Genomic DNA, 22,815 nt, shown 5'->3' on the forward strand with positions numbered 1-22,815 from the left:
AAGGGAAAAAAAAAAAAAAAAAAAAAACCCACAGAACAAGCATTCCCTCAGAAAGCTCCTCAAAAGGAAATCAGTTTCGATGCCCTGTCAGCTGCATCTGACCAAAGACGAACTGCCCATCTTAGACAACACAGCGCAGGTCCCGATTTATAATACAGTATTCTGTGGGCCAGAAGTAGTTCTATTGTCACTAAAATAACAAAGGCTGAAGTTATTTTAAACCTGCAGATCATCATCTCATTCTGATAAATCTCTAATTTTACTCCTATTATCTTGAACCTCAAGGGAGGAAAAATAATCTCTTCTAAATTTACTCTTCCTATTCAGCATCCCTTGGATTGTTTATTCAAAACAAAACAAAACAAAACAAACAAAAAAAACCATACTGAGTTAAACTTATTGGCTCCAAAATCTTTCTTTCTTCACTAACAGGCCACCATGACCAAAGAAATTTATCTAACAAATATTTCTTTGGGATTCTACATAGGCTAAGTACCAGGGAAACAATCAAAAAACAAATAAACACCATTCCTGTTCTCATGGTGCGGAGACTGGAAACTATGATCAGCTTAAACAGCAGAGCAGAAAGTATCCAAATAACTTGATGATAAAAATCTATTTGGGGCAAATGGTGGAGAAAGGTCTCGTCAGTACATTTTTCTTCACCAGGAGCCAGGGAGGTCTGGCCTCCTTGCAAATTGGAAAAGACATAGACCAAAAATATCTTAAATACTTTTTTAATTAAAAAAAAATGTGTGTGCATGTTTGTTTTCCCTGAATGTATGCTGTTTGCTACATATATGCGTGGTGCCTGTGGAAACCAGAAAGGGGGGGGTGTCAGGAAACCCTCCCATCACATGCCCTGAAAACTGTAGCTACAGACAGTTATAAGCTGCCTGTGGGTGTTGCCAATTAAACCCAGGTTCTCTGGAAGGACAGCCAGTGCTCTTAACCACTGAGCCTTCTCTTCAGCCAAGACCCATTCGCTCTCTGTCTCTCTGTCTCTCTCCCTCTTCCTCCCTCTCTCTGTCTCTGTCTCTCTCCCTCCCTTCCTCTCTCTCTCCCTCCCTCTCTTTCTCTAAGATTTATTTATTTAATGTGTATATATGTTTTGCCTGTATACATACATGGTACTACACGTGTGCCTGGTACCAGCAGAGTCAGAAGAGGGCATCACATCCTCTGTAACTGAAGTTAGAGATGCTCATGAGACACCATGTAAATGCTAATGCTGGGGACTGAACCCAGGACCCTTCCAAGAGCAACAGTGTGCTTAGCCACTGATCTATCATCTTTCCAACTTCCTCTAAAATCTTTTTGTTTCAAGCCCAGAAGTAGACATATCCACGTCTTTTGTTTTAGTTCTGGAACATTTACACTTAAAAAAAAAATAACTACAGGCAAAATATAGTTCAATAGTAGAGCACTCATCTACAAGGCACAAGGTTCACATATACACACAGAGAGACACTCAGAGGCACACTTACACACACACACACACACAGAGGCATACTCATATATATGCACACATACAGGCATTCACAGAGGCATGCTCGCGAGGCGTGCAGGCATGCACACGCACACACACACACACACACACCATACCCCTAGTCAAATGTAATAACCTTCGCTAAACACTTATTTACCAAACACACTAACAGTGCAAGGGAGCCTCTGGAATCCAGAGAAGAACGAGCCAGCTCCTACCCCACACCCATGCAAGTGCATGAGTCTGAGGAGAGAAAAACTTTAAAACAGTATAATTCAGAAAGTTTTGTAGTAGAAAATGAAAAGTGACCCTCAGCTGTCAGTCTTAAAGCCCAGAATTCACCAGGCCTTCATGACATAAAGAGAAACCTAAAGTCCACCAGCCTGTTGCGGCCCTAAAATTACGAAGAATAGGAGACTGGAAGAGGGGAAACTTCGAAGTCCCTCCACATACGATGGAACCTACCTCTGAGATAACCATTCTACCTGTGCCATGTGGACAGAGAAATACTTAATAGAAGCTTCACTAGATGAAGGTGGTGATTAACAAGGAACGCCCTGGGCTGAAGTGCAAGCCAAATGGCCTGATGACTTGTGTTCTGCTATCTCAAAAATCACTAGACCATTTTTACACCCCCAAGGGGGCCTGAAATGACAGGCTTCAAATGATAGTTCTTAAGCCATGTCCTGAATAGAGCACACTGATAAAATGCCCAGGCCATCCTGCCTAGGAGCTCCAAAAATAGGTGTTTTCTACTTTTAAAGACAAGTCCAAAAATTCTTATTAGTATACCTCATTGAATTAAAAGAGTTCACTGGAAATACAATATGGTATTTTTAGCGCACTGCTCCTTGACTCTCTAAGTCAGTTTACTAGAAGAAGAAGGGCACTTTCTATTTTGAAAAGACATTAAGAGAACATAGAACAAGGCCGCAGATATGGCTCAGTGGTTAATAATGCTTGTTATGTAAGCAACAAAACTTGAGTTCAAATCCACAGCACCCATATTAAAAAAATATAGGCATGACTACACATGCCTGTAACCCCAGGAACTCACTGGCTAGCCAGCCCAGTCAATCAGTAAGCTTGAAATTCAGAAATAGACCCTGTCTTTCTGGTTTGGGTTTTGGTTTTCCAGACAGGGATTTCACTGTGTAGTTCTGGCTATCCTGGATCTCACTGGCTGGCCTCGGACTCACAGAGATCTGCCTGCCTTCTGAGTGCTGGAATTAAAGGTGTGACCTGGCTGAGACACCCTGTCTTATCGGAATGAGAGAGTGTGTGTGTGATAGAATACACCCTATAGTACTTACTATCCTTGCCAATGCAGCAATGGGTATCAGCATATGCACCCCATATAACCATCCACACACTCATATACACCATACAAACATACACACATACCAAAAGGGAAAGAAAGGAGACCACAGGACAAGAAAGGAAGAATTCTCTGTCCAAACAAGAAGTGTGTTTGAGAACATCATTCCAGATTCTTTGTTTTCAATACAGAACAACACACGGCCAGGCTTGGCAGTTTACAAATCCCAGGTCTTACAAATCAGAGGCAGGTGGATCTCTACAAATTAGAGGCCAGTCTAGTCTTTCGATAGATAGTTCCAGGCCAGCCAGAACTACATAGTGTGTGTGTGTGCTTGGGGGTTGGGGGAAGATGTCTACCATCAGCCTTGTGATATTTTCAGAGATGGGGAAAATAATAGATAGTGATTTGGGTTATACACTCCTTATAAAAAGTTGGCCCCAAATTATCATAAGACACACACACACCCTGCCATTCCCAAGCAGTATTGATTTCACTAACCCTTAGGGAGCTACTAGCCAGTCACTCCTCACAAAGCATAAGCCACCTACACAGCACACAGATGTCCAATTGATAACAAGAATATAACCTATTCCAACCTGTTCCCCTCCCCCATTTTGGATATGGTGAGGTTCTGAGGCACACAGCTGACCCAATGACAGCCAGGACTTCTTCAATGTGGGTTCTAATAGGAATCAGATCACAACTCTTAGAGTGTGTTTGTTGGTCACAGCAGCTTTGTCTCCTGAAGAGAGTGAAAACTGGATTTCCAGTGTGTCTGAATGCATCCAGATCTTCAAAACACAGTCTAGAATTTTCTTCCTGCCTTCACCTTGGCTGCAGTTACAAGTGTATTGCCAAGGACAGGTGCACACTGCATAAATATAACATGCAGAAACAGCACAGAGGTCTTGGTCCTGCAGCTGCAGACTGCAACCATCCTAACGGAAGAGCCGCTGCTCATTAATAACCATGCAAATTGTTGAGAGTGCAAAGTTATTCCCTGCCATGGCTTTCTGGTTTGCAATACCCCTGCATGATGGGATCTCTCGCTTGGCTACCTGAATTGCTGAAGAGGGAAAAAAAAAAAATCAGTTTTACCTTCTCAGTCCCACACAGGCTTATCTCTGACAGAGAATCATTTCAGGAGACCTCACAGTTCTACCTGCCATCATATTTGGATGTTTTACAAGATGCAGAAACGAAGCCTATGCTTTGATCATCATCACAGAAACCAAATACTTCCATAAAAGAAAATATTTTTTAAAGACACAATATCATACTGATGATTGGCGTTCCTGGCTGAACCACTTCTGGAAAATGAAAATCTTTTGCATTTTGGCAACAGTTCCAACAGGTGGTTGGAATTCTGGGCACTTGCCAAACCACCAGGAGGTTCTCCATGACTGGCAAGCTACGGTGTATCACATTGCATCCTACAACTGTAATGAGCTGTAAACAGATAGGTCAAATGAAAGAAACGAAATTAAAAGAATGATGAACACACACAAATGGTAAGTCTGAAATTATGACTCTAATGTGATATTAATGAGACAGATGAATAATGGCAGGAACTGTGGTTTCTCACCGACTATTTACAATGCACCAAGGCCTGGCCTAAGCATGTGACATATATCATCACCCATTCAACCCCCACAATAACAACCCTCTGAAGTGGAAATCATCACCCTCCCCAAGCAAAGAAGACATACCAACAGAGCCGCTGCCCTGGGTCCCACAAATAGTGACCGAGACCCCACTATAATTCAGATCAACAGTCTGCAGAGCCCACATATGTTACCTCTATGTGCCTCTGAGCTCTAAGTTGAGAAATGAGTGTTCTGTACAGTCTACATGCTGTGCAAGCTACCCAACCCAACCTCCCTGGTCCTCTACTTTCTCGTCTACACCATACAAGGCTTTCACGTGGTATGAAGACCAAGTCCCTGACCTTTTTGTTCTTTGCTTGCTTTTTGTTTTGGTTTTTGGTGGTGGTGATTGGGGGTGGGGGGATATGGATTACCACAGTGGTGGATTTTTAGCCCAGTTGGCCCTAAACTTCGGATCCTCCTGCCTCCACCTCCCGAGAACTGTTTCAACCATGTCTACCTGCTTCCATCATCTTCCTGCTCATCTCTCTAAGGGAGACTGTCTTACCCCAACTATTTAGAGTGAACTGCACACCAGGTGTCCATGTGCCACCCCCCCATACTGCACACTTCCAACTCACAGACACACAGATAGTGTGTGCAGACCTGACACCCCCAGTCACCAGAGAGCTCACAGGAATACTAGAGGAGAGAACAGAGAGCCAGCTGAAGGAATACCACTGGAACGCTCACCACATTCCCTCCTCACACTGGCTCCTCCTTTACCACTCCTGTTTCCCACAGGTAATGATTTCTTCACTTATTTTTTACTGAAACCTATCATTTATTTTGGCATTTAATTCTCTTTGCCCTCTATTATCCTTACCTGAGTTTCTCCTTAGACATGGCAACACATAAAATAAATTCATTAAAATACTACTTTTACCTGTATTAAACACCGAGGTAGTTAAATTTTATCTTAACATAAAATACTGCTCATTTTTTTAATGCACTATAACTCTACAATCCAAATATTAAAGAATTGCACACTTCTACTCTTTAAATCCATAAAAGGCCACTGTTCTATATTTAAAGGTTTGCTACATTGTACTATACTTAAAAATGCAGTCATCATAAAGCACACTGTTTAAAGGTAGCTTTTTAACATGAATTTTCAAGAAGCCTGTAGCACAGAAGAAATGGTGTTTTCACACAAACATTCTTTGCCTCTCAGCAAAGCAATGCATTTTAGTGTCAGATTCCCTTCTGATTGGATTTTGATTCCTTTAGACATACAAAATTAGCCATAATTTTGGAAAATATCATTAGCAACCTTTGCAAGAAGATAAAACATAGTTCACACTTAATCAAGTGTCATATGAGCGTCATGAAATACAAGTCAATTTTTAAGACCTACAAGAATTGAGAGATTGCACTGCAGAGGTCATCCAAGCCAGATACCATGAGTACTGCCATCCAACATGCCTAGCTCAGGTCCTCATGAGCCAGAGCAGATTCTAGAGGCAGGAAATAGAAGCCAGCAGGAGAAATAACAATACACCTTCCTTCCACCCCCTCCCCTTGCTTTTTAATTGAATGAAAAATCTCCACATGAATCCACTGGAAGCCTGATAGCTTTATTAAGCACCGTTTCTGTGTGCTTAGCAGCAATGCTTCAAATACCAGCTTAGATGAAGGAGGAAAAAAAAAAAATGATGCCAAATTGTTCATTTGACCAAACTTTGGGAGATGGAAGAAATCTCAGAAAGAAACTGTGTGTTCTCCCATATGTAGAATGTAGCCAATAAAACAGATTTATATGTAAACTGCTGTACATACAGGTACAGTGTGGCATGAATGAGCTCATGGACAGGAGTTATGGCAGGGGATCTACAGGTGCTTTTCCTTCGAGTTCTAATTCTGCATGGACTGTTTAGCTAGTGTGATATATAACTACACAAAACATATCTGACACGGAAAGGGTCAAGTGTAACACTGCTTCCATTCTGAACGCCATCTCTAGCTATGTATAAGTTCATAAGTTGTATTGACTTCGGGGCTAGTTAATTTGGGGCTAGGATGTTTTATCTATTTGTAAGGTTTTTAATAATAAAAGTTTATTTAGAAAAAAATTAAAGGTGGGGAATACTAGTAGCTAGAGACTATTAAAATTAAATGATAAAAGGGTCCCTGATAATTTTTCATTTAGTCCTCATAAATATCTTAGGTTTGTGTACAGCAAACCCCTTGTTTCATTTGGATTTGGTTTCACTCATTTTCATACCAACACAATAGTTGCTTTAAAAAAGGGAAAAGGAAAAAGTACCTCTCAAAAAATATTGGAAGAAATTTCTCATTTGCAAACAAAAGGTTTGCAAAAGGACAAAATGAACTTGGAGAAGTGAATGGAAAGCCTATTTTATAAATGGAAGGGAGTGAGAACTAACAGACCTTATACTTTAAATCTATGGTCAATAGTGGCAACATTCTAGGTGGTTCAATAAAAACGACCCATTTTAGTTGATACGACCAGAGCTAGGGGGATGTGGGTAAACTGCCATACAAGCAGGAGCACTTACATCCAGAACACAGATAAAAAAGACAGATATTCTGAGATGGAGATAAAGAAATGTGGAAGCTCAAGAGTCAGCCAGCCTGAGGTCCACAGCCACAAACAGCAAGGACACTGCCTCAAACAAAGCAGACAGGCACCTGAGGCTGTCCTCTGACTACCACCCAGGCTTTCCCAGTGCACAGCCACGTTCCCAAGGAGGCTTTCTCCCTCCAAATTTAAAAACCACAAAACCATCCTCTTAGTCTCACTTTCCCTGGGTGTCCAAAACACTGGCTGACCTTTTCAGGAACCTTGAACTGCATCCCTAGAGCGTCTGACAGCTAGTTAGAACCAAGACCTATTCACAGAAGTTCCAAGGAGATCCTAGTGCACAACCATAACGTGGGGCTACTGTACTTACTTCCCATGATCTTGCTTCTCTTCAAAGAACCTGGCATCTCCTGACATGTGGTACCACTTGCATGATATCAGAGGGTAGGATGCATGTCACTGCTGAATATCTACTGCATGTATATGACAAGCAGGAAAGTATGTTTGTGCACATTGGTAAAAATAAACTCAATCATGGCTGCTGCCTTCAGCACACATATAATTTACTGAAAACAGAGAAACAAATAAATAAATGGAAATCCAAAGCTACAGTGACTATGAAATGTTCTAAGAAAGCACAGGCCAGGGAACCAGGAAGTGACTCTAGAAGTGAGCAGCTTCCCATCCCTCCCCCGGGAAGGGATGATGTTGAGGAAGTAGGCACAGCTAAAGCATCAGTCATCAAGTGTCAACTACCAATGAGAAGCCCTGGGGTATGGTAATATGATTATAGTACAACAGCAACATCACAGATGATTTCATGAACTCTCGGGGTACTACAATGCACACCAGATGCATGGCAGAATCCATTCTAGGGTTTCACCCAGCAGTTCTCATCTCTAAGAGTGTGAGTGTCCTGTACCTCAACATACCTACCAGGGACAACTCTAGGACACAGACTAGAGGTCTCCTCATCTCCTCCTGGGCACCTCCTTTCTCTACATCTCGATTCTACCTTGGGCACGCAGGCAAGGTGTTAAGGTTAGCTTGACTGATAAACTTTCAAAAGGATGGCTTATTCTTAGGAGCACCCAGATATTTTTATATCACCCACCCGATTAAGCAAGTTATAAAAATGAACTGTTTTTTTTTCCACTTTATTAAAGAGGAGTACACACAAATGATGCCTCAGGGTCAACATCAAACTACAGTATAGCTTATCAAATATTTACCAAAACTCTACTGGGTGACAAACAAGGAACTAACTACCCAGGGTTTGGAGGCACAGCCACTGCTGTCCAGTGCGGAGGGTACACTTGAGGACTGGGCCAGCTATTCATAAACTGCCAGGCAAACCCCCAGGCCTACTTTCTTATTTTTGTCTTATCAGCTGCCCCATCTTCCCAGATCTATTTGCAAGAATCCAACTCTTGCCTTAAAATTGACTGCCTCAAATGTACTCTATCTGGGAAATCAGATTTTCAAAACGGTTAGAATTCTCTCCCTAAACTTGATGAAATCAATTCTAGGTGAAAACCCAAGCGATGTTCCACTCATCAATCAAACACGAAACAGCTGGTGAGAGAGTGGGCCTCTTGCTGCCAGAGAGGACTGCTCAAAAGCACTAAGGTACTACGGATGAGAGCATGGGCCTACAAGTCAGAACACCTCCATTTTTATAGCCTGCGTGCGCTTATGTAGGTCAATCTAAAGATCCTCTGCCTCGGTTTCTTCATTTGAGCAAATGGTACTTTTCCTGCTAAGTGCTCAGAAAGGAGATGCGACCCAACCAGCACACAGTAGAATCTCTGTGAATATTAGTGGCTGTTGCTATCACCTGAGTTCAGACACAGAAGTGCCAACAGGATATGGCTTCAACAGTACCTGCCCCAGCAAACTTCCTCTAACAACAGTCCCCTGTTCCAGGAAACAACTTCAAGATGTGCTCTGCAAAAGGATGTCTATCCACCTGCTCTAAAGCCTAATGCCCTGGGAGCAACTGGTGTCCTAAGCCGCAGAAGTAGAATTTCCTAGTGGGTCTTTTTATATTATCGGATCACATATCTACCTGGGGTAACTATCATTCCAGTCCTCATCCTGAGGGAGTTTATTTATAATCACCTTTTGCAATCACTTATTTTTCAAATAATCTTTGCAAAAACAAACAAACAAGCAAAAAAGAAAAACAGTCCATTTACAAAAATCAAGAGTGGAAATGTGACAGGGAAAAATCCCTCCACTGATCGGGTGTCCATCACACCCAAGTCATGGCCTAACACAAATGACTCCTCTCTACAAAAACAAGGGTCACTGGAAAAGTCAGCAAGACTTGGTTTCCTGCCAGACCTGGACAACAAACAGTCATGAGCAAAGACTAACCAGTGATGGATGGCAAGCAGACACAGAGAAACAGAAAAGCTGGCCAGGGCAGAAGCGAAGCACCCTGTCCACGCATGGTAACCCCAGAACTGAGCAGAGCAGTTTCAGTTTAGTTTCTGTCTCATGTCCCCTTACAATAAATCCTGGACTTGAGGTGGCCTGAGAAATTTCTGTGCTTGTCACTGTAGCCTAAGAACCTGCTGAGCCAGCTCAAGGAGACTGCTAAGTGGCTCCATTCATACAATGTGGCTTCCCACATGTCACCCTTGACTGGTAAAAGCTGATGCAAAAGGGATAACCTGCATTCTCGAAGCAGGGAACACAAAGGCCATGGGATGAAGAAAATGCTGGACTGACTACCCAGAGGCCACCCTCTCCCCATGCCATCTGCCATCTTCAACCTGAAGACCCCACACAGGTCTTGCTACATCCCACAGAGTGACAGTTAAACAGCAGAGCGCCTACACCCCATTTCAGGGAGATCAGCAGAATTACTTCACGGGCACAGCTAAAAAGAGCTAAGTTATGAAACTAACTGAGCCACTATATGGTTGCCTAGACCATGACGGGAAGATGGTTTTAATAACACCACCACCCTAGAGAGCACATTAGCATTTACAAGGTACACTCACATCCACTCCTCTTCTGATCCTCTTCATGACCCTGTAAGGCTAGTGATCTAATCTCTGTTTCCAGATGCAAAAACTGAGGCTGAGAGGTGAAAAACCTAGTCCAGGAATCCTTGTGAGTCAGTTATTCCCTGGCTCCGAATCCCAGGCTCTGCCTTCTACAGCTTCACATGAGACAAAAAGGGACAAAGAAAAATGGAAGTGGGTATTGCTCCAAATCTCTCTCAGTGCTATCAAAAGGAGTTATATCACCAAAAAAGACAATTTTAAAAAAGCCTTGAAAATAATGGCATAAACCTCTCTCTCTCTCTCTCTCTCTCTCTCTCTCTCTCTCTCTCTCTCTCTCTCTCTCTCTCTCACACACACATGCATGTGCTATGTTTAAAGACACTTGGAACAATGCACTTAGGTTTAAGAATTCCTTACTTGCCTGTCCGGAAGTGAAGAACCTACCCAAACTCACTTCCCATGGATCATGGAGTCTACCATCAAAGGGAAAACAGAAGCAGGGCCTAGACTGATAACAAGATGCTAAGAGGACATCTCCCCCAAGTAGGGTCAACCCCCAGAAAGCAAGCACTGTGTTTGGTGAGAGAAGTCTAGGGCTGCCAGCATTGTAAAGAATCCAAAGAGGTTTCTGGCTGGAGCCAAAACTAAACTTCAAAGGGAACAGAGCCTGGACTTTCAAAGACCCCTGCAGGGCCAATTACCACCTACAATGTTTATCTAAGCTGTCATTTAATGATGGCCACTTCCCTAACTGGGTGCTCCGCCTCACCTTGAAAACACCTACCACCCTAGAGGGATGAGGGGTGGGGGATGGGCACACAGGTCCTCTGTTGTTTTGGAAAAAAGAGACCTTGGTTAAGAAGCAGGCACTCAAGTAAAATTCATCCTCCAAATGTAAGAAAATTAATTAAAGGGAAAAAAAAAGTGCTCTCAAAAACCCCACTTTCAAAGTCATTTTGGTAGGCCAGTAAAATGCTCATAAATAATGTTAGAGAAAAAGTACAAAAGGCACTTAGTTCTCGCTTCAACTTTCCAAAGCCGAGAGAGCAGCCTGTGGAAAGCCAGGAGCTGTGCTTACCAAAGCAGAGGCCCAGCTTCAGCACGTGCGCAGCTTGAACAAACAGTGAAGCTGAGGTTTATTTACCACTGACTAAATAATTCACATAGCTGGACAAAGTGTTAGGATATGCAGAGATAAAACAGTACAAACATAAAGTTAGGTGAGTCCATTAAACTTTCACACGGCTCTCATAATGCGGTAAGAAATGACATATACTGTCACTCTGCTCTATGGTGTACCTTCCCCGTTCCTCACAAAAGCTGGCAGACAACTTTTATAACATGTGTGTTCATGTGTATGTGTGATGCGCATGTGTGCAGCAGTAGTGTGTACAGGTCGTATGGAGGACAGAAGTCAATGTCATTACCGGGTGTCTTGTTCAATCGCTTCACCTTATTTTCTGACCCTGGGGCTCACTAACTGTCCTGGACTGGGGGACCCGCAAGCACCAAGAATCCTCTGATCTCCAACTCCCCAGCGCTGACATTATAACCACGCAGAGCTGGCTTTTTACGTGGGTGCTGGAAGTTCAGACTGGTATCCTCATGCTGACTGAGCCACAGCACCACTTGTGTTACTTTCAAAACACAGTTTTCCCTGAATTATGTGTGCCTGGGCTGTACCCCAGCCAGAGGCACTGTCTTTTTTCCTAGAGCAGTGGTTCTCAACCTTCCTCATGCTGTGACCCTTTAATACATTTCCTCATGCTGTTGTGACTCCAACCATTACATTATTTTTGTTGCTACTTCTTAACTGTAATTTTGCAACCATTATGAACTGTAACATAAATATCTGTGTTTTCTGGTGGTCTTAGGTGAACCCTGTGAGACGGTTGTTCAGCTCAGGAAGGGGTAGAGACTCACTCACGGGTTGAGAAATGATGTTCCAAAGCCTAAGGCTCTGAGAGCAATGGGTGTCTTGTGTCAAGAAGCAGAATCCCCCAGTGGGTCTTTCTATATTATTGGATCACACATCTACCTGGGGAAACCATCATTCCAGACCACATCCAAAGGGGTCCATTTATAATCCCTGAGAGCAGACAGGCAGGGGACCTTTCAGTAAGAGCAAAGGACACTGTGAAGAGTCTAAGGGAGGAGACTGGAAAACAGAATCTGTGCAGGCCAGATTACAATGCCCAGGAAGCTTCCCTTCAAGGAGTTCAAAGTTGCTATCTCAGAATTGCGGCCCTTTCCCTACGTGTGCAGGCGAATTCCATTCGGGAACCACCAGCAAAGCAACGAGAGAAGCATCTGATAGACCACACCTGACTCACTTGCTAACTAACAGGCGATCTGTTTATTCTCCAGGGGGCTAACATTTTGAAGGACTGAGAGTATATAGGCTCTGCGAGCTAAAGCCCCTGTTTACAGGATCATTAGTTCATCAAATGTAATTCTTTGCTTGCTTTCTGTACCCTACTCAGAATTGCGGCCCTTTCCCTACGTGTGCAGGCGAATTCCATTCGGGAACCACCAGCAAAGCAACGAGAGAAGCATCTGATAGACCACACCTGACTCACTTGCTAACTAACAGGCGATCTGTTTATTCTCCAGGGGGCTAACATTTTGAAGGACTGAGAGTATATAGGCTCTGCGAGCTAAAGCCCCTGTTTACAGGATCATTAGTTCATCAAATGTAATTCTTTGCTTGCTTTCTGTACCCTACTTTCTAATGTGTGAAATGGATACATGATGCACTTGTAGAGAAGTTTCAGAGACCTACAGAAGGTAAAGTCCAAGTAATAAGCATCCTTCCAGTTTTGAAGGAGGGTAGTGAGTTCGAAGCTGACCCACGCAGAAGAGATCGTGAGTGAAAACCGTTATTGCTTTCTATAGAAGAGGAGTGTCCCTGTGTTTCTGTTTGGAGACTGCAGAACCCAATGGCCACTTCACCTGACCTCATACACTGGGTTGATGGCTGAGTGTCAGGAAGCAGTAGCAGGCCATGGTGAGAAGACAGAGAACTGGCAGCCAGAAACCCTGGGCTACAGCCCAAGATCTGCCACGTATGAGCTGGGAAGCCTTGGACAAGCTCCCTCAGCTCCTCCAGCTTCAGCTTACACACCAGTGTGATGAACTGGCAAGATAGGCTGCAAGGTAGCTGTGAGCAAGACAGCCAGGCCCTACCCACCAAACCCTTTGATAGGACGCTGACACACAGTCACCTATAGAATTTCCTAGAACCCTGTTCTGTGACAGTAGATCCTCCAGAATGGGGCAAACCATAACCACCTGAGAATATGGCATCTCCTTTTGTCAATTCTCTGCCACTCAGTTGGTGTCAAGAGGACCAAAGGTGGCCTCCTCTCAGAAGGGCATGGCCGAGAATCTTAGCAGCTTGTCATTAATAGCAGTAAAATCTTTTAGGCCCAGAGCTGGGGTAACAGACACCATTCAACAGTTCTACCTCAGCAGTCAAACTAAATGCAAATCTCTCTCGAGTAGTGCTAACATGCCCCAACCTTAATTTCCTGTGAATGGGGCTCTCAGGGGGTGTTCACAGAGGGAAGGGAACTTGGAGGAAGGGGTACGGCTTCACTGTCTGAAGACATACTCGTGGACTTCATAGCCTGGCCCAGGACTATTATTTTATTTGTAATCTGTGGTTTATGGAAAGATCACCTTTGTCCCCTCACACAGCTATGGGGAGAAAGGTGCTTTTACATTTGAAGGCTGTGTTCCTGCCTTTCACTTGGGAGAAGGACAACACTTACTGAAGAGTTAGGCCTGGATCATCAGGAACTTGCTTCAAGTGTCTGTCAAACCTCTTTAGGATAATGGAGGAAAGGGACAGAAAAGCCCTTCTGTGTTATGACTTGTCTTAAAGACATCTTCCTTCCTCTGCAATGACCTCTGAATTCAACTTGTTTGGGTCAATTTGATCTGTTCCCTGAGTTCTTAAGGCCATATAGAAAAGTCTCAATAAAATAAAATAGACATTAAAAAGAACTAGTTAAGCACTTCCTGTGACACACCCACCTTAATTAACAATAAACGGAAAAAACAACGTGAACAAGGCTCTGAGGATGTCCTTTCAAAGGGTTGTACCAACCTTTAAGCTATGTGACAAAATGTATATGCATTTTTTTTTTTTTTCCTTTTTCATTGCCTTCCAGTCACCCTTGGAAAGTTTTCACCAAGTTGCAGAAATACCAACCATCAGCAGCAACTCGGATGTCCTGGGGGCTGAGAGTTTCCAAAGTGGTTGCAATTAGAAGTGGAAGAGTGCTGACTAATTAAAAAAAATCCCAAAGGCCATGCCAGAGCTACTGACAGTCATAGAAGTTCTGATTCGTCCATAAAATCCGCCACCCTTTGCTTTCTATTCCTAAGAACTGAGAGTGCTGGAAGCTAAACGATCACCTACTTATGACACGACAGGGCTGGGGCTCATGAGGTGACTCAGTGAGGAAGGGCACTTGGCCTCCAAGCCTCCAGTTGTGCACTGGATTCCCAGACCTCACCAAAAGAGAACTGGCTCCAAGTTGTCCTCTGACCTCCTACATACGTGCATGTTCACACACATCCACTACAGAAATGTTTTGGCTTTTAAATACCAGTAGCGTACAGACAGCTTTGGGGAACGCAGAAAGGGGTCCAGAGATCTGCATCATCTTTTGACTGTCCTCAGCAAAGTTGCTTGGAACCAATTGCAGGATGGGGAGAGGAGGAGTCAAAAGCAGACGCCACCTCTCACTACCTTCTCTGCCTTCTGTTCGAGATAGCCAAACTGGAAGTTCCCTAACAATGACCTTCAGAGGGATCTGAACTGTGACCTTCAAGCAAAGATGTAGTAAGGCTGTCTGAGGAACCCTAAGGATTAGAATGGAAAGTGTTTCGCCAAGGCCTTACTCCAGATCTGCTAATCCCACCAGCGACTTATTTCAGTTGCTGTCACCTACACCTGTTAGGATATGCGGCTGAAAGCCAGGTGTGATGGTGCTTGTATTAATCCCATCACTAAGGACAGGCAGAGACAGTGGAACCCTGAGTTCAAGCCCAGCCTGGCCTACAGAGCAAGTTCCAGGTCAGACAGAGCTACACAGAGAAACCTTGTCTCAAAAAACTAAAAAGATATGTAACTGGTAAAAATTGTGGGCACCAAAAAAAAAAAGACGCTTAATATAATGTTGGAAAACTGGGTCAAAGTTTACAAGAACCAATTTTTTTCTCTAGCTGTTCAATGATGGTGTGATCAGTGTGTGATTTTTCACAAAATCACGAGTAGGACAGGAATCCTCAACCACCTGATTTTAAACCTACAGCATCACATACTACCACTGCAATCAACTGCTTATATTCTGCTAGCCTAACCTGACCAAGGTGCCATAAATTTCCAATCTAATTACCAGATCCGGTGTCCAAGGCAAACTTGTGCGAGGTTGCTCTAAGAAGCAAATTAAGTGGAAACCTTTTCATAGGCACTTGCTAATGAAGAAGAGAGCTAGATGAAAATTGATGCTATCATTACAGAATGTTACCAAGTGAATGCTTGGAGCACCCTGGAAATGGCCTAAACCCTGGGTAGAAACCAACTCAAGAGATGCTTCCATGTAAGAAGTAAAACCTTCAGGGACCACTTACACAGACCTGGCTTCAAAGGCCTGGTGTGGTTCACATCAGTGGGAGCTCTGCATACCCCAGGGTAGGATGCCATCAGTTGCTCTTATTTCAGAGTGTAACTAGCACAGGTGTGTCTGCCATACATCAGCTCTGTGTATTCCGAAGCAAAACCTGATAATATTTGCAAGTAGCAATTCTGATCCAAAATGGATAAGGAATTAAAATGTTAGGAACACCAGACTGGTGAGGGCAAATCTGTCCTATTAAACAAAGTTAGGGCTGTGAGGAGCGTAAAAGGGAACATAATACCAAGGAAAACCCTGTTCGGGAGAAAAAGCAAACTTGCTTTCTTTCCAAGTGCCATATTTCCAAAGAAGTACATATGATCCCAAGGCCCTGTCCCCAAGCTGGTTTTTAAACATAAATCAGGAAGAGGTGGAAGATGTCAGGTTTTTTGGCCCAATCACAGCGAGGTGAAAAATCAGTTACATTCAACTAGCAAAACAAAGTTGCAAGGAAGCTACTCAGCCACACCTTTCTTAGTCTCTGCTCTCTAGAAAGTGAAAGTAAGCTTTCCACAGAAAATGTAAAGAATTAATAATGACTGTGGGGGAAGACCATGACAAAGAGATGACTGGAGGTCCTAAACTCAGGTTATTTCCCAAATGCATGGCAAGTTCCCCAAGGTACAAGCTCTCCTCTTCAGCTCTTCCAGAATGAAGAACATTGTGATCTTTCTATAAAATGTGGTGAGATTTCTTTAGAAGATATCAAAAGTTGAGGCTCGCCTTATCAGGTTACTCTACCACACACCAGCCAAAGAAATTCCTAGAAGGCACTGTTTTCCTACAGGCACCCTCAGGATATATCAGAGTAGATGTCCTTTAAACAAAGCAGTTTATTTCTGACCACAGTTTAAGACTATTTGGGGGGGGGGGGGGATTCACTCCATTACAACAACACTCAATATTCCCACATAACTTCCCTATGTAAGAGAAAAATATAGATTCACAATTGATCCTAGCCTTGGGCTTTTCCTACACTTGAAATGGAAAAGGTCCTAGGGGTTCAGAAGCAGAATCGGAGTACTTGATACTTCCTCCCTCCCTCACCCTCTATGATCAAGTCTGGGAGACTTTAATTTCCCTTGCAATCACTCCCGGGAAGACCAGGGAGTCCGAAGGATTCCATGGACAACAATCAAACCTTTCATTTCAGGGCTCCTTTCCCACCCTACCCCTTCCTGCTCCAACCAGGTTTGGGAAGCATTTCCCCTACTCTGCATTTCATGAATCAATTGCACAATCGGCCAACCTCTGCCAGTTCCTCTTGTAGTCAGCCGAAAGGTTTTCCCTTCCTTCCCTGGGTAGCACAAGGCTGCTCTGGTTTTTAACTGGCGTAAAGTGGAAATGCACCATAGGAACTCACTAACTCTTTCCCAGCCAGGCGCAAGTGAGAGTCTGGGGCACTGACCTCTGCTATCAGGAAACTGACCTGCTAGCCTGGGTTTCAAGCAGATTTGTGGATTCTAACTTTGACCTGAAATCCTGTATGTCAGCTACTGTTAAAGACAAGGAAAGACTGGAAGAAAAGGAAGACTGAAAGGGGCTACAAAGTAACCAACTCAGTTACTTAGCAACTACACAAAACTCTGCTCTCCACAGAGGCTAAGGAGGCATCTCAAGCCCATTCAAAGAGTAACAGTCTACATTTATATGCAAATAGATAAAGACAAAGAAGAAGGGGAAATCTAAATTAGCAAGGGTAGTTTACCACAGTGGGCCTGAGGCCCAGATTTTAAAGTTTCTCCAAAGAAGACAGGGCTTATACATCAAGTGAATGAATGAATGAATGAATGAATGAATGAATGAATGAATGATGAATACATTCAAAGCCACAGGCCTTAATCAACTTACACTCTACCTTTATAAATACTAATGCTATGGAAGAAGTAAGAAGCAGTCACAAGTTGAGTAGCTAAAATTTAAATATTGCTCCAGTTAGCAAGAACCTAAAGCTTAGGGGGAAAGACGAAAATTTAAGCCTAGCGAATTCCACAGAGAACAGGTTACCCATGTTCATGAAGAAAACAAACAGCAACAGGGGCAAGTGTCTGTGGACTTGAGTAGACTCAGTGTGTCCCGGGGGTCTCCAGACACCCCACAAACCTTCTCCAGTACCCCTCAGTGAAACGCAGTTTCCAAACTTGGATCAGAACCCCACAATGCACAGAAGACACACAGGTCCTGAAGGGTTTTCAAAGACACCTTCACCTACTTGACTGGAGAGTTTAAGTACTGTTGAGTTTGCCTGAGGAGCTCAAACTCACTCTCCAACACTGGAACCTGGCTGTTTGGTCCCAGGCAAGCAGGAAGCAATAGCTCTGAGGGCTTCTCCTCCTCCACCCGGCATGCCCCAACCTCACACCTGGACTCGGGCATCCAGGGCCCAGGGCTGAGCCTGGAAGGGCAGCAGCCCTTACTTACTTCTCATACTCTGTGTTGTCTCTGTCACAGCGAGAATCCTTGTGCTTTTGCCAGTCTTTGCCGTGCTTGCAGGTGGTGAGGAGTAAGACGTCCTCCCCGTTATGGACGTGATATAAGGCATTCCTGGTGTCTGACCCTATCCCTGTCAGGTACCTCTTCCCCTTGAATACCAGCATGTACTTCCTGAGAGGAGGGATGGTGTTAAATTTCAAAAAGCCCCTCTCCCCTCCTGTCCTGGGATGATCCTTAGAAAAGAGGGGAATAGAAACATCAAAGTTGGGTCGGAAGTTTTCGGTACTGATGCTGGCTTTGGCCAGCATCGCCTGGCCGATGTCAAACCCCACGTCCTCGGTGTAGTCGGGCCAAGTGCCAGAATATAAATTAAAAATTAAATGATTCCTACCATTGTTCCACAAGTGGAGGCTCTGCACTTTGGATCTCAAATTGTGCACATACTGAGGTGACAACTGGTCTCTGTCTAAAGTGTCCAGACTCAGGACAAAGAGGCACGCCTGGCTGGGGTCCGAGGTGTAGAACCTGGAGCCCTCGATGGCCGCTAGAATGTTTTGGTAACTTTCGGCGATTTTCTCCCCTTTCTGCTGCGGGTAGACGTAGACTTTGAAGCCGTTTTTCTTGCAAAGGGTGAAATCGAAGCAGGACTCCATGCGGCACTTCTTGCCTTTGTAAATGCTGGAGTTGGCGTCTCGCTTCTGCCGGGGGGAAATGTGCACGCTGGAATCCTCGTTTTCCAATTGATCCCAAGGAAAGAAGGGGCGCAGAGCGTCCGGGAAGCGGGGCCAGAAATGATCCGGACTGGGCTGGTGCAAGCCATTCCGACCACTGTGCTCTTCTCTCCGGCTGTGGCTCCTCGATGCCCTAAACTGCACGCCTCCAAAATAAAACAAAAGGGCGAGACAAGAGCCAGCTGAGAGCAGGATGAAATAGCGTTTTTTGGCCTGCATGTGTCCTGCCTGGGTCAAGAGGATTGTAAATAAACACAAGAATCACCCAAGTTCCCCAATCAACACTTTCAGCTCCAGTCCGCCATCTTCCCGCCTGTAAAGACTTCAAACTCTCCGCTCCCACCTTCTCTGGATGCCTTTCCCCAAGCCGTGGACTGATCCAGCGCATGTGGGCGATTTCTTTAACTTTCTCCCCTTCGGTCTTTCATCTTTGGGCTGCACAATGCACGGGAGAGAGCCGGACGGAAGGTCTCGCACCCAGGACGGGCGAGCAGTGGACTGCAGTTTTCTTGCATGCAACAAGACGGAGGAAAAGAAAGAGAGCGGTGAAGAAAAAGCTCCCGATACCCAATCAATGGCAAGACGAAGTGCCTGCCTCGCCGCTCTGATTCCTCTCGGCGGCGTGGAGAACGAGCCCGGGGAAAGCAACTTCAACTCATCCACACTCCGGTGCAGAGCACTACGGTTCCAACAAGTCAGCCCGCCCCGGCTTCAGCCGGCTTAGTGCATCTTGCAGCTGGGGCGCCGTAACCTCACAAATCCCTGCATGTCTCTTTATTCCCTTCTGCAGCGGCTCCCACACTCCGCCGGTGTTTACTCCTGCGCTCGCTCACGGGGCCGGCTCCCCGGGCGCGCGGCGGCCCGGCCGGCTGCACGAGGCGGCGCGGGGAGGCGGCGGTGGCGGCGGCGGCGGCGGCGGCGCGTCCTCCCCGCGGGCAGTGCCGGCCCCGAGCGGCGCTTCGCAGGCCCCGCGCTAGCGCTGCCGACCGCCGCGTTCGGTCGCCGAATGTTACCCGGTTCTGAATGTTACACTTACACATTCCATTCCCGACACGACAGCGCTGACCTCATCCATCCACGCAGCCCGCGCTGCCATTGGCCGGGCGTCACGTCCGGGTGGGGCGGGGCTTCCGCTGCGCCCATTCATAACCCCCGGCGGCCGGCAGAGGCGCCGGCGCGGCGCGGCGCGGGCATCCCGGAGCCTCCGTGCGAACAGCGGGCGGAGTGCGAGCCGCTCGGCCGGGCGTCGCCCACCGCCGGCCTTCGGCTCGCCGGGCCCCAAAGGCGATCTGGACCAGCGTGGCCCCCGAGGCGCGGGCGGAGGGATGGGGACACGCCCGTCAGCCTGCTGCTCGGGATGCCCGGGGTCCCCACGAGCCGGGAACGCCTCCCCGCCTGGAGGCTGAGAGGACCTGGTGAAGGATGCCTGAAAATGGAGAAACCAGGAGGAGGGGGTGGGGACTTCATGGAAAGCGAGCGCCGGTCCGGATGTTTCTCCCCCACACTTCGACCCGCCAATGCCCAATTTTTTTATTTATTTATTTATTTTATTTTTTTTTTTTTTGTATTTTCTGTTGTACATTTAAACAGTCTTCCCTAGTTCCCCTGTGTAACCCACCCGTTCTCCTGTCTTCCTCACGGAGACACCCATTCTCGACAATAAAGAGGAATTGTCACAGTGCTGTGGGAATGTTGCAGTTCTCCATCCGTGCTCGTGAGCTTGAGAAAACACTTCCTAAACCCTTCTGATCTGCTTGCCCTCTCTTCGTTCCTGAATCGTTCCCACCTGTTCTTTCCACTGCTCGCGAGGGACCGAATGGCTGAAGAGAAGCCATTTCATTTTGCCCCCATTTGTGGTGGTGTTCTTAGGGTGGTTTTATTTTATTTTTTTAAGATGTCACCTGCCCTAGCTATAGAAGGGAACATTTGAAGAAAAAAAAAAAAGCTTTATTTACAATAAGTGTGCCATGGTTTGTTCCTTCAGTTGACCTTCCTTCCTTTGACTCCCCTTCCCCAAGCCTGTCATGGGGTGAACTTAATTGGAACATTCTGATAAACCAGTCTTCTAAAGGCACCTCCAGTGCCTGAAAGGTGTGCTAAACTCCTGAGCTTTACTTGGCCTCAGAGTCTGAAATCTGGTTTAGAACACTTCCCACCCTAGCCCAGAGCCTGACCAAGCTGGACAAGCAGTTGCCTAGGGCAGCAAGCTGTTTAGTGATTGTTTATTGTGGGAGTTGTCTGAGCTGGGAGCAGACACATCCCTACCTCCCTCGGGCTATTGAAAACCCCAGCCGGCTGTGTACCCATGGTACAAGTTATAATAGGGCAGAGTGGAAAGTTTTCAAGCTTTGTTGTTTCAGATTTGTTTGAATAAAGAAGGGAAGGGATGTGGGTGGGCTATTATGGTACATTCCTGAAGCTTCTGCCCATGTTCAACTTGCCAAAGATGAGGCAGTTTTTCTAACTTTATTTTGTCCCCACCACATGATTTAGAGAGGCCAGAAACAAGGGTAAGAGTTCAGTCATCTTCCAAATAGGATGAGAACCATGCAGGTAAAGGTAGTTATTAGAGTCACATGTGAACCCCAGCTCTCTGTAGGACTGCTAGGAACAGTCTTCAAGGCAGAGAGAGCTTTTTCTGCTGAGAGCTAGGTATCAAGCACCTCCATCCTGTAGAAGGTAGGACTTTCCTCTTCCTGCTTTTGCAGAGCTTCTTGCTTTTCTTACCTAACTATGGTGAATTCCCTCATCACACAGCACATGGTTAATTACATTCACATTCCATAGTGGTTTGTGTTATGGGAGAAAAAAAATGGTATTGAAAATGATGAGAAATTGGTTCAATGTTTCTGCTGTTTACTGGTGCCTTAAGCCTATTTATTGGTCTCATTTTATCCTCATTGATGAGCCTGGAATAACGCTTTTTTATCAACCAATCTCAATTTGTAATGAATACATTTCTCTACATCAGATGTCTCTATCATGGATGTCATTACCTACATTCTACACTCCAAAATCTGAGGCACCATCTTCAGTAACAGCTACAATAGCTTCATCGGTGCAGTACCCCACTCTGAATTTTCACTACGTCTTCTCACCTACTGATACCTTCCTTTAATATTTATGTGTGTATGCATGTTTTGCCTGGATGGGTGGATGTGTACTACATACAAGCCTGATGCTCACGGGAGTCAGAAGAGGTTGTCAGATCTCCTGGAAATGGAGTTGCTGATGACTTCAAGCCATCATGTGGGTGTTGGAAACTGAATTCCAGTCTTTTATAAAAGCAACAAATGCTCTAAACTGTTGGTCCATCTCTCCAGCCTTGATATATTTCTTCTTCTTTTATTTTTCTTTTTTTTTTTTTTCTGCTATTAAACTAGAAGGAATGGTCTTACTATTTTAAGGTGTGTGTGTGTGTGTGTGTGTGTGTGTGTGAATGCAAGGGTATGTGAAAGCTGGAGGCATCTGATCATCCTAGGGCTGGCATTATAAGTAGACATGAGCCATCCCATATATGTGCTATGAAGTGAACTTGGCTCATCTGCAAAAACAGTGCCTGCTCTTAACCACTGAGCTATATCCCCAGCCTTAGTCTTGCTTTTTAATCCTTAGGACCCGGGGCAGTTCCTGAACTTGGGTAGAATTCAAATACTGAATTAAATGAATTAATGAATGAGAGGATTAAAATGTGACTTGAACTTAGTTGCAAAGAGAAGTCTCATAAGGACAGACAACACAAGCAAGATAAGTGATTCATCTAAGAAAATGTTCTGCACAGCAAAGATAACAATCAACAGGATGAAAAGGTAGCCGATGGTAGGAGAAAACAATTTCAAACCATACATCAAAAGGAGGTTAATACTGAAAATATAAACTCACTAGAAAAAATAATAAAAGTGGGGTGAAGGATTTAAATAGACATTATCACAAAGAAGACATACAA

At 44.9% G+C, this 22,815-nt stretch overlaps 1 protein-coding gene across 1 annotated transcript in view; it reads right to left on the minus strand.

Moving 5' to 3' along the window:
- Ext1 (exostosin glycosyltransferase 1) overlaps window positions 1–19,704 on the minus strand; it is a 275,544-nt gene extending 255,840 nt beyond the window's left edge. Inside the window, exon 1 of the mRNA XM_051202662.1 lies at window positions 18,127–19,704. Coding sequence (XP_051058619.1) covers window positions 18,127–19,088 — 962 coding nt within the window. The 5' untranslated portion in view covers window positions 19,089–19,704. The remainder of the gene's footprint in view (window positions 1–18,126) is intronic.
- Between the last annotated feature and the right edge of the window lie 3,111 nt (window positions 19,705–22,815).

This window comes from Phodopus roborovskii, unplaced genomic scaffold (genome assembly GCF_943737965.1).
Source record: "Phodopus roborovskii unplaced genomic scaffold, PHOROB, whole genome shotgun sequence".
NCBI classification, from domain to species: domain Eukaryota; kingdom Metazoa; phylum Chordata; class Mammalia; order Rodentia; family Cricetidae; genus Phodopus; species Phodopus roborovskii.